The 19319-nt window shown below is 33.3% G+C and overlaps 2 protein-coding genes across 2 annotated transcripts; both read right to left on the minus strand.

The window, feature by feature from the left end:
- Positions 1-314: 314 nt before the first annotated feature.
- On the minus strand, positions 315-1490 carry LOC140959996 (chitinase 2-like). The gene is made up of 2 exons (XM_073418093.1): positions 1039-1490; positions 315-904 (listed from the first exon to the last, which is right to left on the minus strand). The coding sequence occupies exons 1-2, from the start codon at positions 1466-1468 to the stop codon at positions 432-434; spliced, it is 903 nt and encodes a 300-aa protein (XP_073274194.1). The 5' UTR covers positions 1469-1490; the 3' UTR covers positions 315-431.
- A 13805-nt stretch (positions 1491-15295) lies between these two features.
- On the minus strand, positions 15296-17160 carry LOC140960288 (chitinase 2-like). Its single transcript, XM_073418500.1, has 2 exons — positions 16688-17160; positions 15296-15800 (listed from the first exon to the last, which is right to left on the minus strand). The coding sequence occupies exons 1-2, from the start codon at positions 17127-17129 to the stop codon at positions 15328-15330; spliced, it is 915 nt and encodes a 304-aa protein (XP_073274601.1). The 5' UTR covers positions 17130-17160; the 3' UTR covers positions 15296-15327.
- Positions 17161-19319: the final 2159 nt, after the last annotated feature.

A 19319-nucleotide genomic window follows, 5' to 3' on the forward strand; every position in this document is an offset into this window, starting at 1 on the left:
TACTACTCACCGCATCAGCTTGAGCAGTTTCTACTCTTGATAATTTCAATTGCTGAAATGCACAAGTAAATTTTTGCACGGATCTCAAAAGTTTTGTAGACTAAAATTATATATTTTGATAGTATTTACATCATCTTGTATTTTTAAATTTTTTTTTTGACTTATTCTTATGTTTATTTGATTGAATTTATTCATTATTATTTGTTAGATATGCTATATATCTTAACGAAATTTACTTATTTCATCACTGATCGTAATATATTTAATTTTTCATTCATCCCATATGGCTTAAATTTTACCAGTACTGCAAAAAACATCGTCAAATATTTTTTACATACACAGAATATATATCACATGACAATCATTTAAAAGGTACAAACAATGTCACACACATTTAAAACATAACAAAAAACAAACTATTGTCTAGCTGGCTAGTGAGAAATTGCGACAAGTGCTTGAGATTGCTTTTCATATTTAAACCCCAAAGCCTTGGAATCATCTGCACACCAAACAAAAATCCCATGAAGTTTTCCTTCACTCTTGAGCCTAGTGCAAGCCGTGAAGAACCCATTTTGAGGGGACAACCCTCCACTCCCATCACTAATAAAACTTGCTAGAACCTTCCCACCTTCATAATTTGAGCTCTGAGTATCAAAATATTCCAAGAACTGCGAAACCGTTGTCCCCTGATCATAAGCGTAAAACTGAAAATTTACGTAGTCGATCACGTGTCCGTATCTTCTCCACAGTTCCATGTAATGACTCTGAACTTGATCATCATCGAATGGGGCTATTGACGCCAAGGAAATCACCCCGTTTCGTTTTAAGGTAGTAATAAGCTCTCCGATGCAATGCGCAAAAGTTTGAGGATCGGTTTTGAAATGCTCGTAATCTATGTCTATACCTGTTAATTATTATTACATATATAAAATATTTGTCAGATGTAAAATATATCCAACTCTAGCTAGCTAGCTTGTCCAAGTAGAACTGTAGTACCAGATCTGTAATACTGAGTTTACTAATAATTTGAATTTGTACCGTCTAAATTGTATTCTTGTAGAATGTTTGTGAGAGAGGATACAGCGTTTGAAATCCAAGAACTGGGAGAAGAAGGGTTGAAATAAGCGTAGCCATCTCCTACGCTGTCTCCTCCTAAACTGACAGCAACTTTGACATTGGAATGCTTGTTTTTTATAGCTGAAACCTGTGAAGGGCTGAGGTTTTCTGTGTCCCAGAAAATGTTGAACTCGCCATTGGTGGGAGATGATGAGGTTGTGTAGTCAATGGCGAATGAGAGAATGAAGTGGAATTCGACGCCCGAGTTTATGGGAAGATCGGAGAATCTGACGTTCTTGAATTCTGCTCCGATGTACTCCCGGAAAAGATTCGAGGCCGACTGCGATGGTCGGGAAAGGAGGAGGATCTGAAGGAGGAGGAGAAGTGTCAAAGGAAGTTTAGAGAACTCCATTTTGTGCTATGGAAGGGATAGGGCCGGGGATGCTCTTTTATACATATAGGAGCTTAACTAGAAAAGTTAATTTTTGGTTTAAAAAAAATAATATTTGCACATCTTTTTAAAATCATAATAATAAGCCAAATTAGATATCATATAATATCAATATATTTAAATATGGCATCTCTAGCTTTTTCTTTTTCTTTTTTTTTTTTAACTCTTACTTCATCCATATTTTTTATATGTTCGAAAAAATCGATCGAAATTAGATTATATCTTGAGTTCGACCATAGATATCAATCATTTTTTTTAAAAAAATATATTTTTAATTAATTTGTTTGATATTCAATATGGAGGGACCAAAAATATGCCCCTTATTTTAGTAACTCAAGCCAATAAACAAATAAAGAATTTTTTATAAATTTCTTTTTTAAAAAAAAAAATGAATGTTTAGTATTTAAAAAGAAAACGAAAAACTAATATCACATTGAGTTACTCACTATTTTGACGTGCCTTTGAAGGTACGATGTGATTAGCGTACTGTAATTCATTCATCTCCTCCAATTTGGAATTTGTGTGTGTCGGTGTGTGTGTTTTGGACTCATCTCAAAAATATTATTTACAAATTTGACCTAATGTAAATTGGTTTGTTTTGAATTTTATTTATATAACTTGTCGAAATTTGATTTCCATCCACGGATTTAAAATATGTGATATTCTCTAGTGTTACTCATATGACGAGAATAAAGCTTATATTATACACATCAAAATATATTTAATTAAAAATAATAAAAAATTTCACCTATTAATATTTCAATGTCATATGAGTCATGCACCAGAACATAAATGTCAAATAAGAAATATCCAGTAGATTTAGAGGAAAAAATACATTAACAAAAAAATCCAAATTAGTAGATAAAAACCAAACTTTAACAAATTATCATACTAAAATTTAAAATAAGCTAATAGAAAAGACTAAAATTTTAACTTTCTCAATTTGTTCAAAGAATAATCAGTGTCAGCCATAATGTCCTAGCTCCCATTTTTTTAGTTCAAAGTGCATGTTACCTTAATATTTAATTGTCAAATGTCCATTCAATAAGTTGTTTTCTAATTTAATTAATATATTTACAGATAATATCGGACTGATAAGTTGGAAAAAATGTTCAGAATAGTGTGCTACAGTTTTGTCCATTTATTTCCACGAATGACTTTGCATTTAAATCATTTGAAAATAATAATTAGAAGAAGCTAAAAATTTAGTCTTACATTAGTCATTAACAGACTTATCAATATTACATCAACAACTAAAAATTTTATTTTAAAAAAATAAAAATTTCCATAATTGTTTTATTATACAGAAATAAAATATATATACAAGAACAAAAAGTTTTAGTAGGAGTACATAAAATTTTAGTTCATTTTTTTCTACCAAATACGTAAAAATATTAATGGGGGGTGTACCTGTATACAAATTTTTTATTTAGCCAAATTTTATTTAACATAAAAAAAATATTTATATAAAATTATTTAAAACCTCAGTATTATGTTTTTATATAAAAAATTAAATATATTATTAATTTTATAATAATTATTTAAATTATATTATTATTTTAAAATATTTAAATATAAAATATGTCAGTCTTAAGTCTTCTACAATTTAAATAAATATAATCAAATTTAAAGAAATAATTATCCAAAGTTTAATTCAAATATTTAAAATAACAAAATTTATAAAGAACTAAAATACATGTAAACATAAATATACATTTTAAAACTTTAATTTGTTGTCATATTAAAATTTTAATAAATTAAAACGTACTAAATTATTTTTTTTTTGAACCTTACTAAATCGGCCTAGATGCATAATCACATGCATAAAATATTTTGGAACCATTTTAAAAGTAAAACAACCAACTATTTTACCAAACCTACAAACATAATTTGAAAAGTATAGTTCATACTATAACCTCTCAAAAATCACTCATAATTAAATCGTCGTAAAAATATATTTAACATCACTTAAAATCATAAATCATAATTAGAGCGGAAAACTAGCGTCGGTTATCGGGTTATGTTCACCTCTAGTCCAATCAGATTATCCATCAAGACCTCAATTAACATTACTATCATAATCATCTGCATCAATCACACCTAATGAGTGTAAAGACTCAACACATCATAATCTTGATAACAACATAACACGTATATAAATCACATACAATAGTAAAAAATACTTGTACTTAAAATATCTTTTCATAAAGATACATAAACTTTAAATATGAACATTTTCGTAAACATTTCATGATGCATAAACCTTAATTAAAATCATTATCATAATGATACATCATCTTTAAACATAAACATTTTCATAAACTTTATCATATACTTTTTCATATCATCATAAACATATCCTCATTCATCTTATTCATATTCATATTCATATACGTATTCTTTTTTCCTTTCGTTGAATTCAAATCGTTAATTGTGATTTTCGTGTTCATCTACGTCTACGTGTTGGGCGATGGATCCATCTACATGTAACCACAGTACTGGGCGGCGGGGACACCAACAACACTCTCACCGGTCAACTGGGCCTTGGCCTTACGTATTAACATATCATCATATACATATACATACCTGTATCCAAGGAAACACGATCGTCGGGTTCCCACTAGGACCATAACCCTCACGATATCTCCAACATATCATCGTATTAGTCACAATTACTTCACTTCCTTCAACGTTTCATATTATCATCACTTTATAAAATTTAAACATGCATGTAACGTTTTTCTTTTGAACCAAGCATGCAACATGTCATTTAAATGTCCATAATTAAACCATAAAATCCATAAACATTTTAAAAATAACATTTTAACATATACATATCCATGAAAATTTAAAACAACATTTTAACATATAAAAATTCATAAACATTCCAAATAATCATATTACCATATAAAACAGCATTCAGGACACTGCCATGACGTTTACTAATTTCTAGGTATTAAATGACCGTTTTACTCCTAGACGTAAAATTTCACGTTTTTTGACATTTTCTTAATTTCATTGACTCTAACATGTCCCAAATAATTATTTAAGCTTACATGAATTTTATCATATTTTTATTTAGCTTAAATCAAGGACTTTTAAATTAATCTTTAAATGTGACGTATTAATGCGTTTTAATCTCGAATTAAACCAAACCATAATATAAAATTCCTAAATTAAAAACTTAGATTTTTAATAATTATTTGAGCTTAAATATAATTTTTCATAATTTTATAAAGCTTAACTATGTTTTTCAATTAATTCTTTAATTAACGTTTCGTGCGGCGATTAAATCCCGTATAAATCCAAAACTAATTTTTTTTATCCCAAATTTTAAATATAACGTTTTCAGTATTTATTCTACCATTCCAAGTCATGAGCCACACCCGTGGACCCATGGTTCTAATTTTAGCTTTAAAATTTTTGTTTTTGACACTTCGAGGAACACACCGAGCCATCTCCCAGAATACTCGAGCTACGTCCGAGCCACCTTGAGCCCAACCCAAGCCAACCTACCTAGGGACCCTACGGACCAAGCCTAGCCCAAAAAACCAGCCTTGGCCTTCTCAAAACCTTCTAGAAACTCACCCAAACCTGCGCACATGGATGGACTCTTGCATATAAACTCCTAGTGACTCTCGGACTCTTCCAGCCCTTAACCATCGAGCCCCACCTGACCCTAGCCATCCCTAGACCACGCCAAGAGCCAGACTAGACCAACCCAAGTCCTGGAACCAGCGCACGAGGCACCTGAACCAGAAGACACAAAATGCATGTTCTCCCTTGCTCCCTCACGGTTTCGATCTTCTCTCGAGCCAGCAGCCCACGAAGCTGCACCAGCCCCTGGCCCGACCCCTGCCCATCTCCCTATGACCCTGCTAGACCAGCCTGTCTCCCCTCCAGGCCAGCCGCAAGCCTCCTACTCCCTAAAAACACAGCAGCGTACACCACATGGGGGAGAGTCCCACTTCATGTGGACTCTTCCCCAGCCGCTTCCCTCAACCCTAGCTGCCCTAGGACCCTACCTAGCCTTCGAACCTAACCCTGGCCAAGCCCCCAACAAGCCCTGGCCGAGCCCCAGCCCCCATGCACAGTAGCCGACCACTTGCACCAAGAACACACCACACCAAAAACTCACGGTTCTCTCCCTTCTTTGGCCCACGATTTCCATCTTGTTTTCTAGCTTGTTGCAGCGTTTTTGATGTGTTATTAGTACCATAAATCTCGTGTAAAACCATCCCTTAACATCCTAATACATGGCAGCCCCTTTAACAACACAATAATCATGTTTTCAAATCGAAACACGAGTGTTAAAAATCATATAATATGCATGTACGAAAATCTTCAAGTTGTGTGCCTTGTTTTCTTTCAAAACATGTTCAAATAAATATTATGGTGTGATAGATGTTTCAAGGAAAGAAATATGACGTGCCTTTGCGCTTTAAATGCACGATTTTACGTTGATGAATCGAAGAACGACGGCACGAAGACGATGGCTTGAAGACCCTTGGAATTTTCGAACTTCACCCTTCAAAAATATTGTGTGTGCCGTGTAATTGAGAGAAAATAGGAGTTTGAAGTGTGTAGGGGATTGAGGCGTGGGGTTGTGATGATGTAGGGTGGGAGTTTGAGTTTTAAATACTTAATTAAATCACTAACAAGGCTTAGGCCCACTAAAAAGCTTAATTAAGCCCATTAGTGTTTTAAAAAAATATTAAAATAATTTTTCTTAAATAACTTAGTGAATTTATTAGCCAGGTTGTCAAAACGTTCGTATTTTTGTCGAAAAACCAACACCAATAAAATTTACGCCCAGACGTATAAAATCATTTCGAAACCCCTTATTTTTAAAAATAATAAAAAAATAATCACTCATAATTTAAATAATTAAAAAATTATTTAATAAAAACATTTTCTATTTTTTTTAGCCCTCGATCTCCGTTCCTCGATCGCAACTCGAATAACCTTTAAAAATATATTTTAATGCAACCATGAAAAAATATAATTTAAATATATCAACATGCACAACATATTTAATTAATGCAATTAAAAAAATTACTTAAAATAAAAGAGAATTTAATAGCTTGCATGTATGTGGTTCGCGTTGACCTTTAAATTTTCGAGATGTTACACATATTGTAGAAATTAAATTAAATTTATATGTCTCATCAAAATTTACGTTGCATTTTGAATTATATTAAATAAATAATATTAATAATAGATATTATTATTATAATAGTTAATGTGGAAAACTATCTATGTTAGGTTTTGAAAACTAACTAAAATTTAAAAAGGATCATCTTGGTAATCACACGGGAAATTCAATTTTATTCTGGTTAGATTATATATTTTGGATTTTAATTTTGTAATTTATCAAAGTTTAGATTTCATCCAGTAACTTAGATTTTTTTTATGTTTTTTTATCTGAAACCACTAGAACCCTCGAATATTGATTATTTGAAAATTTTTATGTTTTTTTATCTGAAACCACTAGAACCCTCGAATATTGATTATTTGACAATTTTACTCTCCTGCTAATTCATGCGACAATAATAAAACTTATATTACACATATTAAAATCTAAACAGACAAAAAAAAAACAGAGAACGACAACTTATTCATTTCATTAACTATTAGTGAAACGCCTACTTGTTTTTTTAAAAGTGTGGAAATATTTTTTTTTAAAAGCTCGCATTTATAAATTTACATTTAAAATAATCATATTTATTTGACAATAAAAATAGTGCGGTTTAAAATAATCAAACACGTCAAAAATCATACGTAAACATAAACGAATAAAAATATTAAAATCATCAACGTATAAAAACATTTATCTCCTTTCAATTTCATAAATCATAATGCGGAAAACATGTTGTCCTTGGGTCGTGTCGCCGCACCAGGCCTGCTTACTCAGAGTTCAGTACCTCCAGCCTCCTCAGAATCTAGCTCACCTGCATCACACACGCCTAGTGAGTCTAAAGACTCAACACACATGTACCAGAAATAATAAGTACATATACAGGCACACAGCAGTGAAAAATATCATACTCAACATATCTTTCATGAACTTAAAAATATGCCGTAAACGTGTCGTGAAAAATCATAACCTGTCAAATCATGTCATCTCATATCACCATATACGTGTCAAAACAGCTTATCGTATCAGCATAAACTTAAACATTTTCTTTTAATTGAATTCAGTTAATTAGTTGTGACTTTCTTATCAACTCTATCGTATCAGTTCTATCGATGGATCCATATATAAAACCGTGGTACCCGACGGCAGGGGACATCAACGACAGTATTACCCGCCCACTGAACCCGGGCCTCAGCTCATCATATATCATGTCATCGTATACATATACATCGTCAATCACAACCGATTCTCATTCTTCAAAAATATCATCATTTTCATCATTTAATAAAAACATGCATATGCGTAATTTTTCCTTTAAACCAAGCATGCACCGTATTTATCATAATTGCGCAAAAATTGTAAACATGACGCATAAACATTTAAAAATGATAAAATGTGCTCAGGGCGCTGTCAGGACCAAAATCTCACCCCGGGTGCAAAATGACCATTTTGCCCCTGCAAACCCAAAAATTATCATTTCACACCTGGACCTCGGAAAATGAGCCGAAGCTTACCAAACTCCTTAAAATGTCCTAAAACATTTTTAAAAGCATTCCTAGACGTAAACTCGAGCCAAAATCAGAACTTAACCGACTCGTAAAACTTGGACCTGGGTCTCGTTTTAACTCGAATCGAATCGAAACTTAATCAAACCTTTCCCATTTTTTTTTACCATATCTTAAAAATGCTAAAAAGTCTCTAATTCTATAATTCCGTCCCAACAATCTCCGGCTGCAACATCCAAATGGGACAAAACTCTTGGCCAACACCTATTCTATATTCACCTTACAACACATGGCCCCCAATCTCATAAACCATTCGGTCCCCTTTAGTCCCACCACCTGTCCAACCTTTAAATCTCATCCTTAAGACCGTAAGGGACCTCCTAAACTATGCCAAACCAAGAAGAGGTGCTGCTGTACGAAATCATACGTAAAACCCGAACAGCTATCACACCTTCTCCCTATCAAGCTACATCTCCAAGATCCGAACTTCTCCCTCGTCCAAGTGCCTATGGTCCACTCCTAACATCATACCAGACATTACAAGGACTGAGACACGGCTGGGTTCGAGCCCATGCACAGCCGCAGCCCTTGCCCGACAGAATTCGAACCAACCCAAGCCCCAAACTCTCGGCTCCCTCACCCCAAGTGCAGATCGTGACTCCAGGCTTAAACGACAGCATCTTACACCTTCGCACAGCCCCTTACAGCAGCCCCTTGCACAGATCACCAAGAAAACATGAGCCACAAACAATAATGAGAGAAACATGAACAAAAATTGAAAGCTTTTCACCCTCATGCTGGATCGAGAGTTCTTTTGCAACAATGCATTCAACAGCATATATACATTACGTGAATGATGCAGCAAAGATGATACAAAGAATGCCTGTAATGATGCACAAACACGAGGGACTCGAGGTGGAATCCGGAGGGAGTTTCTTTGCAAGAACAAGCCAAAACCGTGCCTTAGCTTGTGTTTTTCTCTGAAACCGAGGGCACTGAAATCTGAATGGGGGTGTCGGCTGTTGGGGAGGCGATTAGGTTTAGGTTAAGGGGGTTAAGGGGTGTGTTAGTGTTAATTAAATAATAATCACATGTTTAATGGGCCCTAATTTGATTAATAAAGGTTTAAAAAGATAAGTAAGCCCACTAAGCTTAAAAGTAGGCCCATTAAATCCAAACGCACTCCCGAAAAATATTTCTTGTTGGAAAGATTTTGAAAATATTAGCCAAACCCTCAAAACGTCCCCCGATTCGATAAAATTTGCGTACCGTTAAAAATAAAATTATGCAGGTTAAAATACTCAATAAAATCTCATTTTTGAAAAACACCCTCAAAGCACCTAATATTAACTAATAAAAATTAATCATGTAATAAAATAATTTTCCTGAAAATTCTCTGGTTTTCGTTCCACGATCGAACGTGAAATGCATCTAGAAACCCTAATGCATGAACTTTAAAATTTCATGAAATAATTACTACCATGCATGAATTATGCATAAAATGTATAAAAATAGATAAACACGTAATTAATAAAATAAACATGCATTTAATGTTTTAAAACAATTTAATAAAATACCAAAGAAATTTAATAACTTGCATGCATGTGGTTTACGTGGACCTTCAGATTTTTGGGACGTTACAATCTACCCCCTTAAATTGAATTTCGTCCCCGAAATTCGCTTATCCTCGATAATCAAAAAGTGCAGAATCTTAATATTAGTATCCCAATAATCCACGCTTCCGATGCGCTACTCTGATAACATAAGTGTTAAGCTGTCCTTACGTCTCTTCAATCCTAATTAAATTGCCTACTGAATCTTTGATTGCGAATCGCAACTTAAAACGACTTATGGTGACTTAGTTTTATCCCACTAAGACTTCGAATTTGTCTTATCTCGCAATTCCTCATACTAGATGTGAATGCCCAACCTTATCGCACTTTACTTTTCTTATACAATACCCATAATTAATGTTCATCAACCTATTACATTGTCCTTTATGATGTTCAACTTAAGAAATCTTAGTACCAAAAGTTACTAATCGACTTCTATCCTCGGTAATGCACATAAAAGTTAAACTTTATCTCAACCCCATAAAAATATTAGTATAAGATCCTTGAATCGAATTTTTATCTTACGGCACCAAACTTACACATTTATAAGTGTATCCAAATTATTAAATTGTTTCGAATCTTAAATCTCGAGTACGTTAATCCATAAAATCCAAAATTTACAATATCGATCTTCTACCTAAATAATAAAACTCTTCTAGCACCAATTACATGCTTAAATTATTTTCTTCCCAATTACAATAAAGTTAAGGCCTAAGACCTTAGACTTTCCTCATTGAACAAATATCGCGTTATTACGTATTCTCAATGCTTAAATAATCCTAGCATATAAAACTTAATAAGTTATCCCACGGTAGCATTAGACTAATTCTAATAAATCAACTTCGCTTATAACCCGTAGAGTTCTAGAATCCCCATATCAAGATTTTTGGATTTCTCACTCGATAAGAATCTTAATATTCGTTAATTGATAACCTATGCTGAACACCGCAAATTCCCTTTTGTTTTTATTTCACCCAAAATTTTTCGTACGAACACCTAATTCATAAACTTAAAATTCAAGCTTACGCAACCCAAATAATATTAGATAACATAATTCCAACACACATAACCACTTATTCTCAAGTTTCTTAATGACTTACCAAAAATTACTCAAGACAAGGTGTCTACCTCAATTCTTACATGAGTCTATCAAGTAGCCTAACCATCAATCATACCCAACTTTTTAGAAAAATTAAATTCCAAAAAAATAATATAATCTTAACTGTTAATATCTTGACTAAAACTTATGACACATCAAAATGAAGTTCCCAAAAATTCGTTAACTCAATGTCTAATCTTATAACTTAATTACCTGATCAACTTTACCTTAAATTGTCATGACTTTAAATTCTTAATTTACCACAACATTATTTCACTAACACTTACATTTTCAAACTCAAGATTGATTTATCCTACAATGTCCTTGATTATCATTCCTTATAATATTATAACCCAGATATCTAAAGGTTCTAAATATCGTTCAAGCCTAAATCACCGACAATTCCTATCATTTAAACCATTCAATTCTCACTTACTGCTAAACTAGTCCCCAAATTTCTTAAAAATTGCAAAATTAGTTCTTAATTTCCTCGAATATTATCCGAGTTTTCATTAATTCCTAAAATTCCACAATTACTCATAAGTTCTTGACGTTCCTAATTCCATTTTATAGGTTTCCCGTAACATAAATTTCATAAATTTTAAGCTTATTGAACCCAAAATCAATTCTCATAACCTCGAAAAATTACTGATTTTAACCAAATGTTCCTCAAAAGTTCGAATTTAATACTAAAAATTTTGGAATTTGCAATTTGGTCCTTAATGCTCTCGAAGATTACAATTCTGGCTCACAACTATTCGAAATTTGCATTATTGTCCCCATTAAATTTTCAACTTAGCCTCATTAAACCTTAAAATTCTCGAAACTCAAAATTTAATCCCAAAGTTTGGTAAATTAGAAAATAGTCCCTTATAATTTTATTTTTGCACTTAGGTCCTCAAATTATTGGTTATTACAATTAGATCCTTAAAATTCTCAATTCTTGCAATTCAATCCTAAATCCAACTAGGTAGAGCATGCGTCCTAAATAAATTCTACGTTTTATATTTCCAAAGATCGTCGTAGTCTTCAAATCATTAATCATTACAAGGAATCCTCAAAAATTAACTCAGCTAGCAACCACGAACCATCAGTAATTTTTTACAAAATCTAAAAGCCCCAAAGGCATTCAAAATTTTCAAGTTTAACTTATGACTCACGAGTAGAACATCAGTACTACTAACTGAAATTAATATAGCCAAATAATTTCCGACCTCTCCTAATGTCCAAAAAGCAAAATTCTTATTCATGTCCGATTCCACCACAAAGCCAGCATGAATGAAAATCATATAATTTCTCACTTCATATCATAACATGCATAAAAATTTTAAAGCATCTAATCTCAAAACATAACGATAGATAAACATGTCCCGTAAAACTAATATCATGTAAGCATGCAGGTGATAGCATTAAAAACATTTAAACTTACAGACTTGAGGCTTGAAGACTGAGCCGCAGTAACTGGCAGTGGCACAACCCTATACAGGACCCTTGCTCTGATACCAACCAAAACATCTAATCATTTTTTAAAAGTGCGGAAATATATATTTTTGTAAAGCTCGAATTTATAAATTTACATTTAAAATAATCATATTTATTTGACCATAAAAATAGCGCGGTTTAAAATAACCAAACTCATCCAAAATCATACGTAAGCATAAACGAATAAAAATCTTAAAATCATCAACATATAAAAACATTCATCTCCTTTCAATTTCATAAATCATAATGCGGAAAACATGCGGTCCTCGGGTCGTGTCGCCGCACCAGTCCTGCCTACTCAGAGTTCAGTACCTCTAGTCTCCTCAGAATCTAGCTCACCTGCATCACACACGCCTAGTGAGTCTAAAGACTCAACACACCTGTACCAGGAATAACAAGTACATATACAGACACACCGCAGTGAAAAATATCATACTCAATATATCTTCCATGAACTTAAAAGCATGGCGTAAACGTGTCGGGAAAAATCATAACGTGTCAAATCGTGTCATCTCATATCAGCATATATGTGTCAAAACAGCTCATCGTATCAGCATAAACTTAAACATTTTCTTTTAATTGAATTCTGTTCATTAGTTGTGACTTTCGTATCAGCTCTATCATATCAGCTCTATCGATGGATCCATCTATACAATCGTGGTACCCGGCGGCAGGGGACATCAGCGACAGCATTACCCGCCCACTGAACCCGGGCCTCAGCTCATCATATCTCATGTCATCGTATACATATACATCGTCAATCACAACCAATTCTCATCCTTCAAAAATATCATCATTTTCATCACTTAATAAAAACATGCATATGCGTAATTTTTCCTTTAAACCAAGCATGCACCGTATTTCTCATAATTGCGTAAAAATCATAAACATGATGCATAAACATTTAAAACATGATAAAATGTGCTCAGGGCGCTGTCAGGACAAAAATCTCAGCCCGGGTGTAAAATGATCATTTTGCCCATGCAAACCCAAAAATTATCATTTCACACCTGGACATCTAAAAATGAGCCGAAGCTTACCAAACTCCTTAAAATGTCCTAAAACATTTTTAAAAGCATTTCTAGACGTAAACCCGAGCCAAAATCAGAACTTAACCGACTCGTTTTAAAACTTGGACTGAGTCCCGGTTTTAACTCGAATCGACTCGAAGAAATGCGGCTGTACGAAATTATACGTAAAACCCGAACAGCTATCACACCTTCTCCCTATCAAGCTACATCTCCAAGATCCGAACTTCTCCCTCGTCCAAGTGCCTATGGTCCACTCCTAACATCATACCAGACATTACAAGGACTGAGACACAGCTGGGATCGAGCCCATGCACAGCCGCAGCCCTTGCCCGACAGAATTCGAACCAACCCAAGCCCCAAACTCTCGGCTCCCTCACCCCAAGTGCATATCGTGACTCCAGGCTTAAACGACAGCATCTTACACCTTCGCACAGCCCTTTACAGCAGCCCCTTGCACAGATCACCAAGAAAACGTGAGCCACAAACAAGAATGAGAGAAACATGAACAAAAATTGAAAGCTATTCACCCTCATGCTGGATCGAGAGTTGTTATGCAACAATGCATTCAACAGCATATATACATTACGTGAATGATGCAGCAAAGATGATACAAAGCATGCCCGTAATGATGCACAAACACGAGGGACTCGAGGTGGAAGCCGGAGAGAGTTTCTTTGCAAGAACAAGCCAAAATCGTGCCTTCAGCTGGTGTTTTTCTCTGAAACCGAGGGCACTGAAATCTGAATGGGGGTGTCGGCTGTTGGGGAGGCGATTAGGTTTAGGTTAAGGGGTGGGTTAGTGTTAATTAAATAATAATCACATGTTTAATGGGCCCTAATTTGATTAATAAAGGTTTAAAAAGATATGTAAGCTCACTAAACTTAAAAGTAGGCCCATTAAATCCAAACGCACTCCCGAAAAATATTTCTTGTTGGAAAGATTTTGAAAATATTAGCCGAACCCTCAAAACGTCCCCCGATTCGATAAAATTTGCGTACTGTTAAAAATAAAATCCTGCGGGTTAAAATACTCAATAAAATCTCATTTTTGAAAAACACCCGCAAAACACCTATTATTAATTAATAAAAATTAATCATGTAATAAAATAATTTTCTTGAAAATTCTCCGGTCTTCGTTCCTCGATCGAACGTGAAATGCATCTAGAAACACTAAGGCATGAACTTTAAAATTTCATGAAATAATTACTACCATGCATGAATTATGCATAAAATGTATAAAAATAATTAAACATGTAATTAATAAAATAAACATGCATTTAATGCTTTAAAACAATTTAATAAAATACCAAAAATATTTAATAACTTGCATGCATGTGGTTCACGTAGACCTTCAAATTTTTGGGACGTTACAATTAGGGTCGTTTTACTTTTTTTTTTCACTCTCTTTTTTCTTATATTAATTTTAATATATATAATATAGGTTTATTCTCGTCACGTAAGCCACGTAAGAGAACATCCTTGTAAAATATATCATATTCAATGGATTTAGTCTTTTCGAGAGAAAAAAAAGATCAAAGGTAAAAAAATCCAAGTTAGTAGATAACATGATAATCAAACTTTGACAAGTTACAGAGTTAAAATTCAAAAAATACCAACTTACAAAACTAGAATTGTAATTTGTACTAATTAACAATTTATGGAGTGTAAATAACACTCCTCATTTATAATTATATTTAAAATATTATATTTGAGTATATAATTTATCTATTGAGAAGTTTTTGTATTAGTTAGTAATTCTTAAATTTTAATAAAAATTCTTAAATTTTAATAAAAATAATATGAGATTTATTAATCATATTTTAATTTTTGAATAGATATACTTTTAAAAAAATCAATGTATAATCAATTGAATTTAATAATAATAATAACAATTTAATAATTAAAATAACAATTATTATTATTATTAATTAGAAAAAATGGCAGGCTATAGTGTCTAGTGAGAAACTGCAACAAGTGCTTGAGATTGCTTCTCGTATCTAAACCCCAAAGCCTTGGAATCATCTGCACACCAAACAAAAATCCCATGAAGTTTTCCTTCACTCTTGAGCCTAGTGCAAGCCGTGAAGAACCCATTTTGAGGGGACAACCCTCCACTCCCATCACTAATAAAACTTGCTAGAACCTTCCCACCTTCATAATTTGAGCTCTGAGTATCAAAATATTCCAAGAACTGCGAAACCGTTGTCCCCTGATCATAAGCGTAAAACTGAAAATTTACGTAGTCGATCACGTGTCCGTATCTTCTCCACAATTCCATGTAATAGCTCTGAACTTGATCATCATCGAATGGGGCTATTGACGCCAAGGAAATGACCCCGTTTCGTTTTAAGGCAGTAATAAGCTCTCCAATGCAATGTGCAAACGTTTGAGGATCGGTTTTGAAATGCTCGTAATCTATATCGATACCTGGTAGAACAATAAGAAGAAGTAGATTTTATGATAGCTGGAAAAAAAAAAAAAAGGGTAGATGCATAATTAATTCATCATATCACCTAGGATATTTTCACCCTTAGTCAAACGATGAATCCACGACTACAATAAATTTGCTCCTACGTATTTCGAAATTATTCTCAATATCGCCACCTGATTACCCTCGTTGGAGTCGGTAAGCAGATCAAAGTACATGTTAGTACGTAGAACCTCTACGTTATCTCTAGTCAAAGGACTAATGATGTACAACCATAATTGTAGACCATTGCACTTGATAAATGGTAACCACTTGTACAGTTTGAGGGAGGGTTGTTTAGTGAATCATCAAATGATCAACATCTGTATAAATGGATATTTACATATTCTTACCAATGAAACATGACGTTTACATCAGAAATGTTAGTTTCAAGCTCAATCGACATTTATCCTAATTTTAAGCATCTGATTCGACTAAGAACCTGTTTATAATACATGGTATATTTTTTAATGAGTTTCATGATCTTACATTGAGAGACAGACCTCATGGTACCTATTATATATGCAAGAACTTTATATATGTTGCTGGCATGTTTATATATAAAAGTAAATGTAATAATTAGATAAAACCATAAAATATTATTAAAATAAAGATTATCTTTACTTTAGAGTTAATAAATTAAAGACGAAACCATGAGTTAACTCGTTGGACATCTACTCTAATATTAATTGCATTGTTTCATTCCAAAATTGGTGCAATGTTCTGATTCCATCTGTATTCAAAAAGTGTCTTTTACCGAACCTTATTGAAAAGTTTTATAAGACAAAAAATTTTACTTGTCCAAATTGATGATCTATACTAAAAATTTGAATCGGTTCATGCGTACCGTCTATATTATATTCTTGTAGGATGCTTGTGAGAGAGGATACAGCGTTTGAAATCCAAGAACTAGGAGACGAAACAGTGAAATTAGCGTAGCCGCCATTCCCCACACTGTCTCCTCCTAAACTGACCGCAACTTTAACATTGGAATGCTTGCTTTTTATGGATGAAACCTGCGAAGGGCTGAGGTTGTCTTTGTCCCAGAATATGTTGAATTTGCCATTTGTGGGAGATGGGGAGGATGATGAGTTCGTGTAATCGATGGCGAATGACACGATGAAGTGGAAATCGACGTCCGAGTTTATGGGGAGATCGGAGAATGTGACGTTCTTGAATTCTGCTCCAATGTATTCTCGGAAGAGATTCGAGGCGGATTGTGTTGGTCGGAAGAGAAGGAGGATTAGAAGAAGGGGAAGGGGACGTAGAAGAAGTTGAGAGAACTCCATTTGTGCGCGTAGTATAGTGGACACGAGCAAAGTTGCGTTTTTAAGTGATGGTTATATTAATTTTGGTACGCGGAATTTGGAGAAACGGCACTAGAGGATTTCTTGTTAAGTAATATTTGAATATATATATAAGCATATGTTTTTACGAAAAAAGTGAAATTATAAATATTTTATATTATTATCTTGAGATATATCGTTGGCCGTAATAATTTTACATACACGAAGCAAGATGAAATCTTCCTAACGTAATGTAAAATTATATTAAAATCATAATATAAATAAAATAATTTCATAGTATATTTTATGAATGAAGTTAGAATCCGAATGTGAATCCCAAAGATCAGGATAAAAAGCAAAGATTCCTGGGCCTGCGATCCATCAATATTGGTTGACCCGCCAAGAATCCAATAGGCCGGTTTTGATATCCATGTCTTGTAGCATTCGAACATATTACCTTGGCAATTAGGAAAAATAAATTTTTATTTTATTTATTTTGCCTGTAGCTCTTGCATTCTTTTAAATTCACAGTTAAGTTGTATTTTCCATTTTGAGTTTGAAACTTTGTGTATCTTAAAAAAGCTTTATCATCATTGATAAACCAAAATTTAATTCAAAAAAATGAAAATTTAAGGGACAAAATCATGGTTATAATATACATATATCATAATCTTTTTTGAAAAAGAACAAGCATGATTATCTAAGTTAATTTTGTTACTCTAAGTTTTTTTAATGACGAGACACACCTATAGTCATTACTCTTTGGTGCGCACTAGATAAATTTTCGGACAAATACAATAGCCTACAATGCAAACAACACTTACCAGATAAACTGTACTAAGCAAGCCTTCCACGACAGACTCTTCCGAAAAATTGTTGATAATGATAATCAAATTCCTAAACATTGTCAAGCATCCACCTACTCCGCCAACTCAAACACTCCTTTGGAGTCTATTACTCCAAGTTTTAATTGTATTATAAAATGTGTGGATTGATAAGTTATCCATTTAATAATCTAGGTAATTGGATTTGGATATGAAATTGAATCAAAATCATTAGTACTCCATAATACCTTTTATCGAGGACTGTTGGAATGTTTTAATGATTAATGAATAGAAATTAAGCAAAAGAATATGAATAAAAACTTATTTGATTGTTTTATGTACCAGGGGAAACGTTGAGCCGTCCCATATGCGACCGCACTAAGCAAGCCCTCCGCGACAGGCTCTTCTGAAAATTTGTTGGTAAAGGGAATCAAATTCCTGAATATTTTTCAAGCGTTCACCTAGTTCATCAACTCGAACACTCCTTTGGGGCTGTTACTCAGAGTTTTATTTGTATTATAAGACACATAGATTGACGAGTTATCCATTTAATTTTGAATAATCTAGCTAATTGGATTTGAATTAGAAATTGAATCGAAATCGTAAGTACTCCATAATACTTTTCATCAAGGACTGTTGGAATGTTTCAAGGATTAATGAATATAAATTAAGCAAAAGAATATGAATAAAAACTTATTTGATTGTTTTATGTACCAGGGAACACGTTGAGCTGTCCCATATGCGACCGCACTAAGCAAGCCCTCCGCGACAGGCTCTTTTGAAAATTTGTTGGTAAAGGGAATCAAATTCCTGAATATTTTTCAAGCGTTCACCTACTCTATCAACTCGAACACTCCTTTGGCGCTGTTACTCAGAGTTTTATTTGTATTATAAGACACATAGATTGACGAGTTATCCATTTAATTTTGAATAATCTAGCTAATTGGATTTGAATTAGAAATTGAATCGAAATCGTAAGTACTCCATAATACTTTTCATCAAGGACTGTTGGAATGTTTCAAGGATTAATGAATATAAATTAAGCAAAAGAATATGAATAAAAACTTATTTGATTGTTTTATGTACCAGGGAACACGTTGTGTTGTCCCATATGCGACCGCACTAAGCAAGCCCTCCGCGACAGGCTCTTCTGAAAATTTGTTGGTAAAGGGAATCAAATTCCTGAACATTTTTCAAGTGTTCATCTACTCTATCAACTCGAACACTCCTTTGGGGCTGTTACTCAGAGTTTTATTTGTATTATAAGACACAAAGATTGACAAGTTATCCATTTAATTTTGAATAATCTACCTAATTGGATTTGAATTAGAAATTGAATCGAAATCGTTAGTAATCGATAATACTTTTC

Source organism: Primulina huaijiensis, chromosome 15 (genome assembly GCF_012295235.1).
Source record: "Primulina huaijiensis isolate GDHJ02 chromosome 15, ASM1229523v2, whole genome shotgun sequence".
Lineage (NCBI taxonomy): Eukaryota > Viridiplantae > Streptophyta > Magnoliopsida > Lamiales > Gesneriaceae > Primulina > Primulina huaijiensis.

Bases quoted from the DNA above. Each gene is read 5' to 3' on its own strand.
- LOC140959996 (XM_073418093.1), bottom strand. From the start codon at position 1,468: ATGGAGTTCTCTAAACTTCCTTTGACACTTCTCCTCCTCCTTCAGATC. The intron at 905-1,038 runs GTACAAATTCAA...AATAATTAACAG, and splicing joins ACAAGAATACAATTTAGACG to GTATAGACATAGATTACGAG.
- LOC140960288 (XM_073418500.1), bottom strand. From the start codon at position 17,129: ATGGAGTTCTCTCAACTTCTTCTACGTCCCCTTCCCCTTCTTCTAATC. The intron at 15,801-16,687 runs GTACGCATGAAC...TTGTTCTACCAG, and splicing joins ACAAGAATATAATATAGACG to GTATCGATATAGATTACGAG.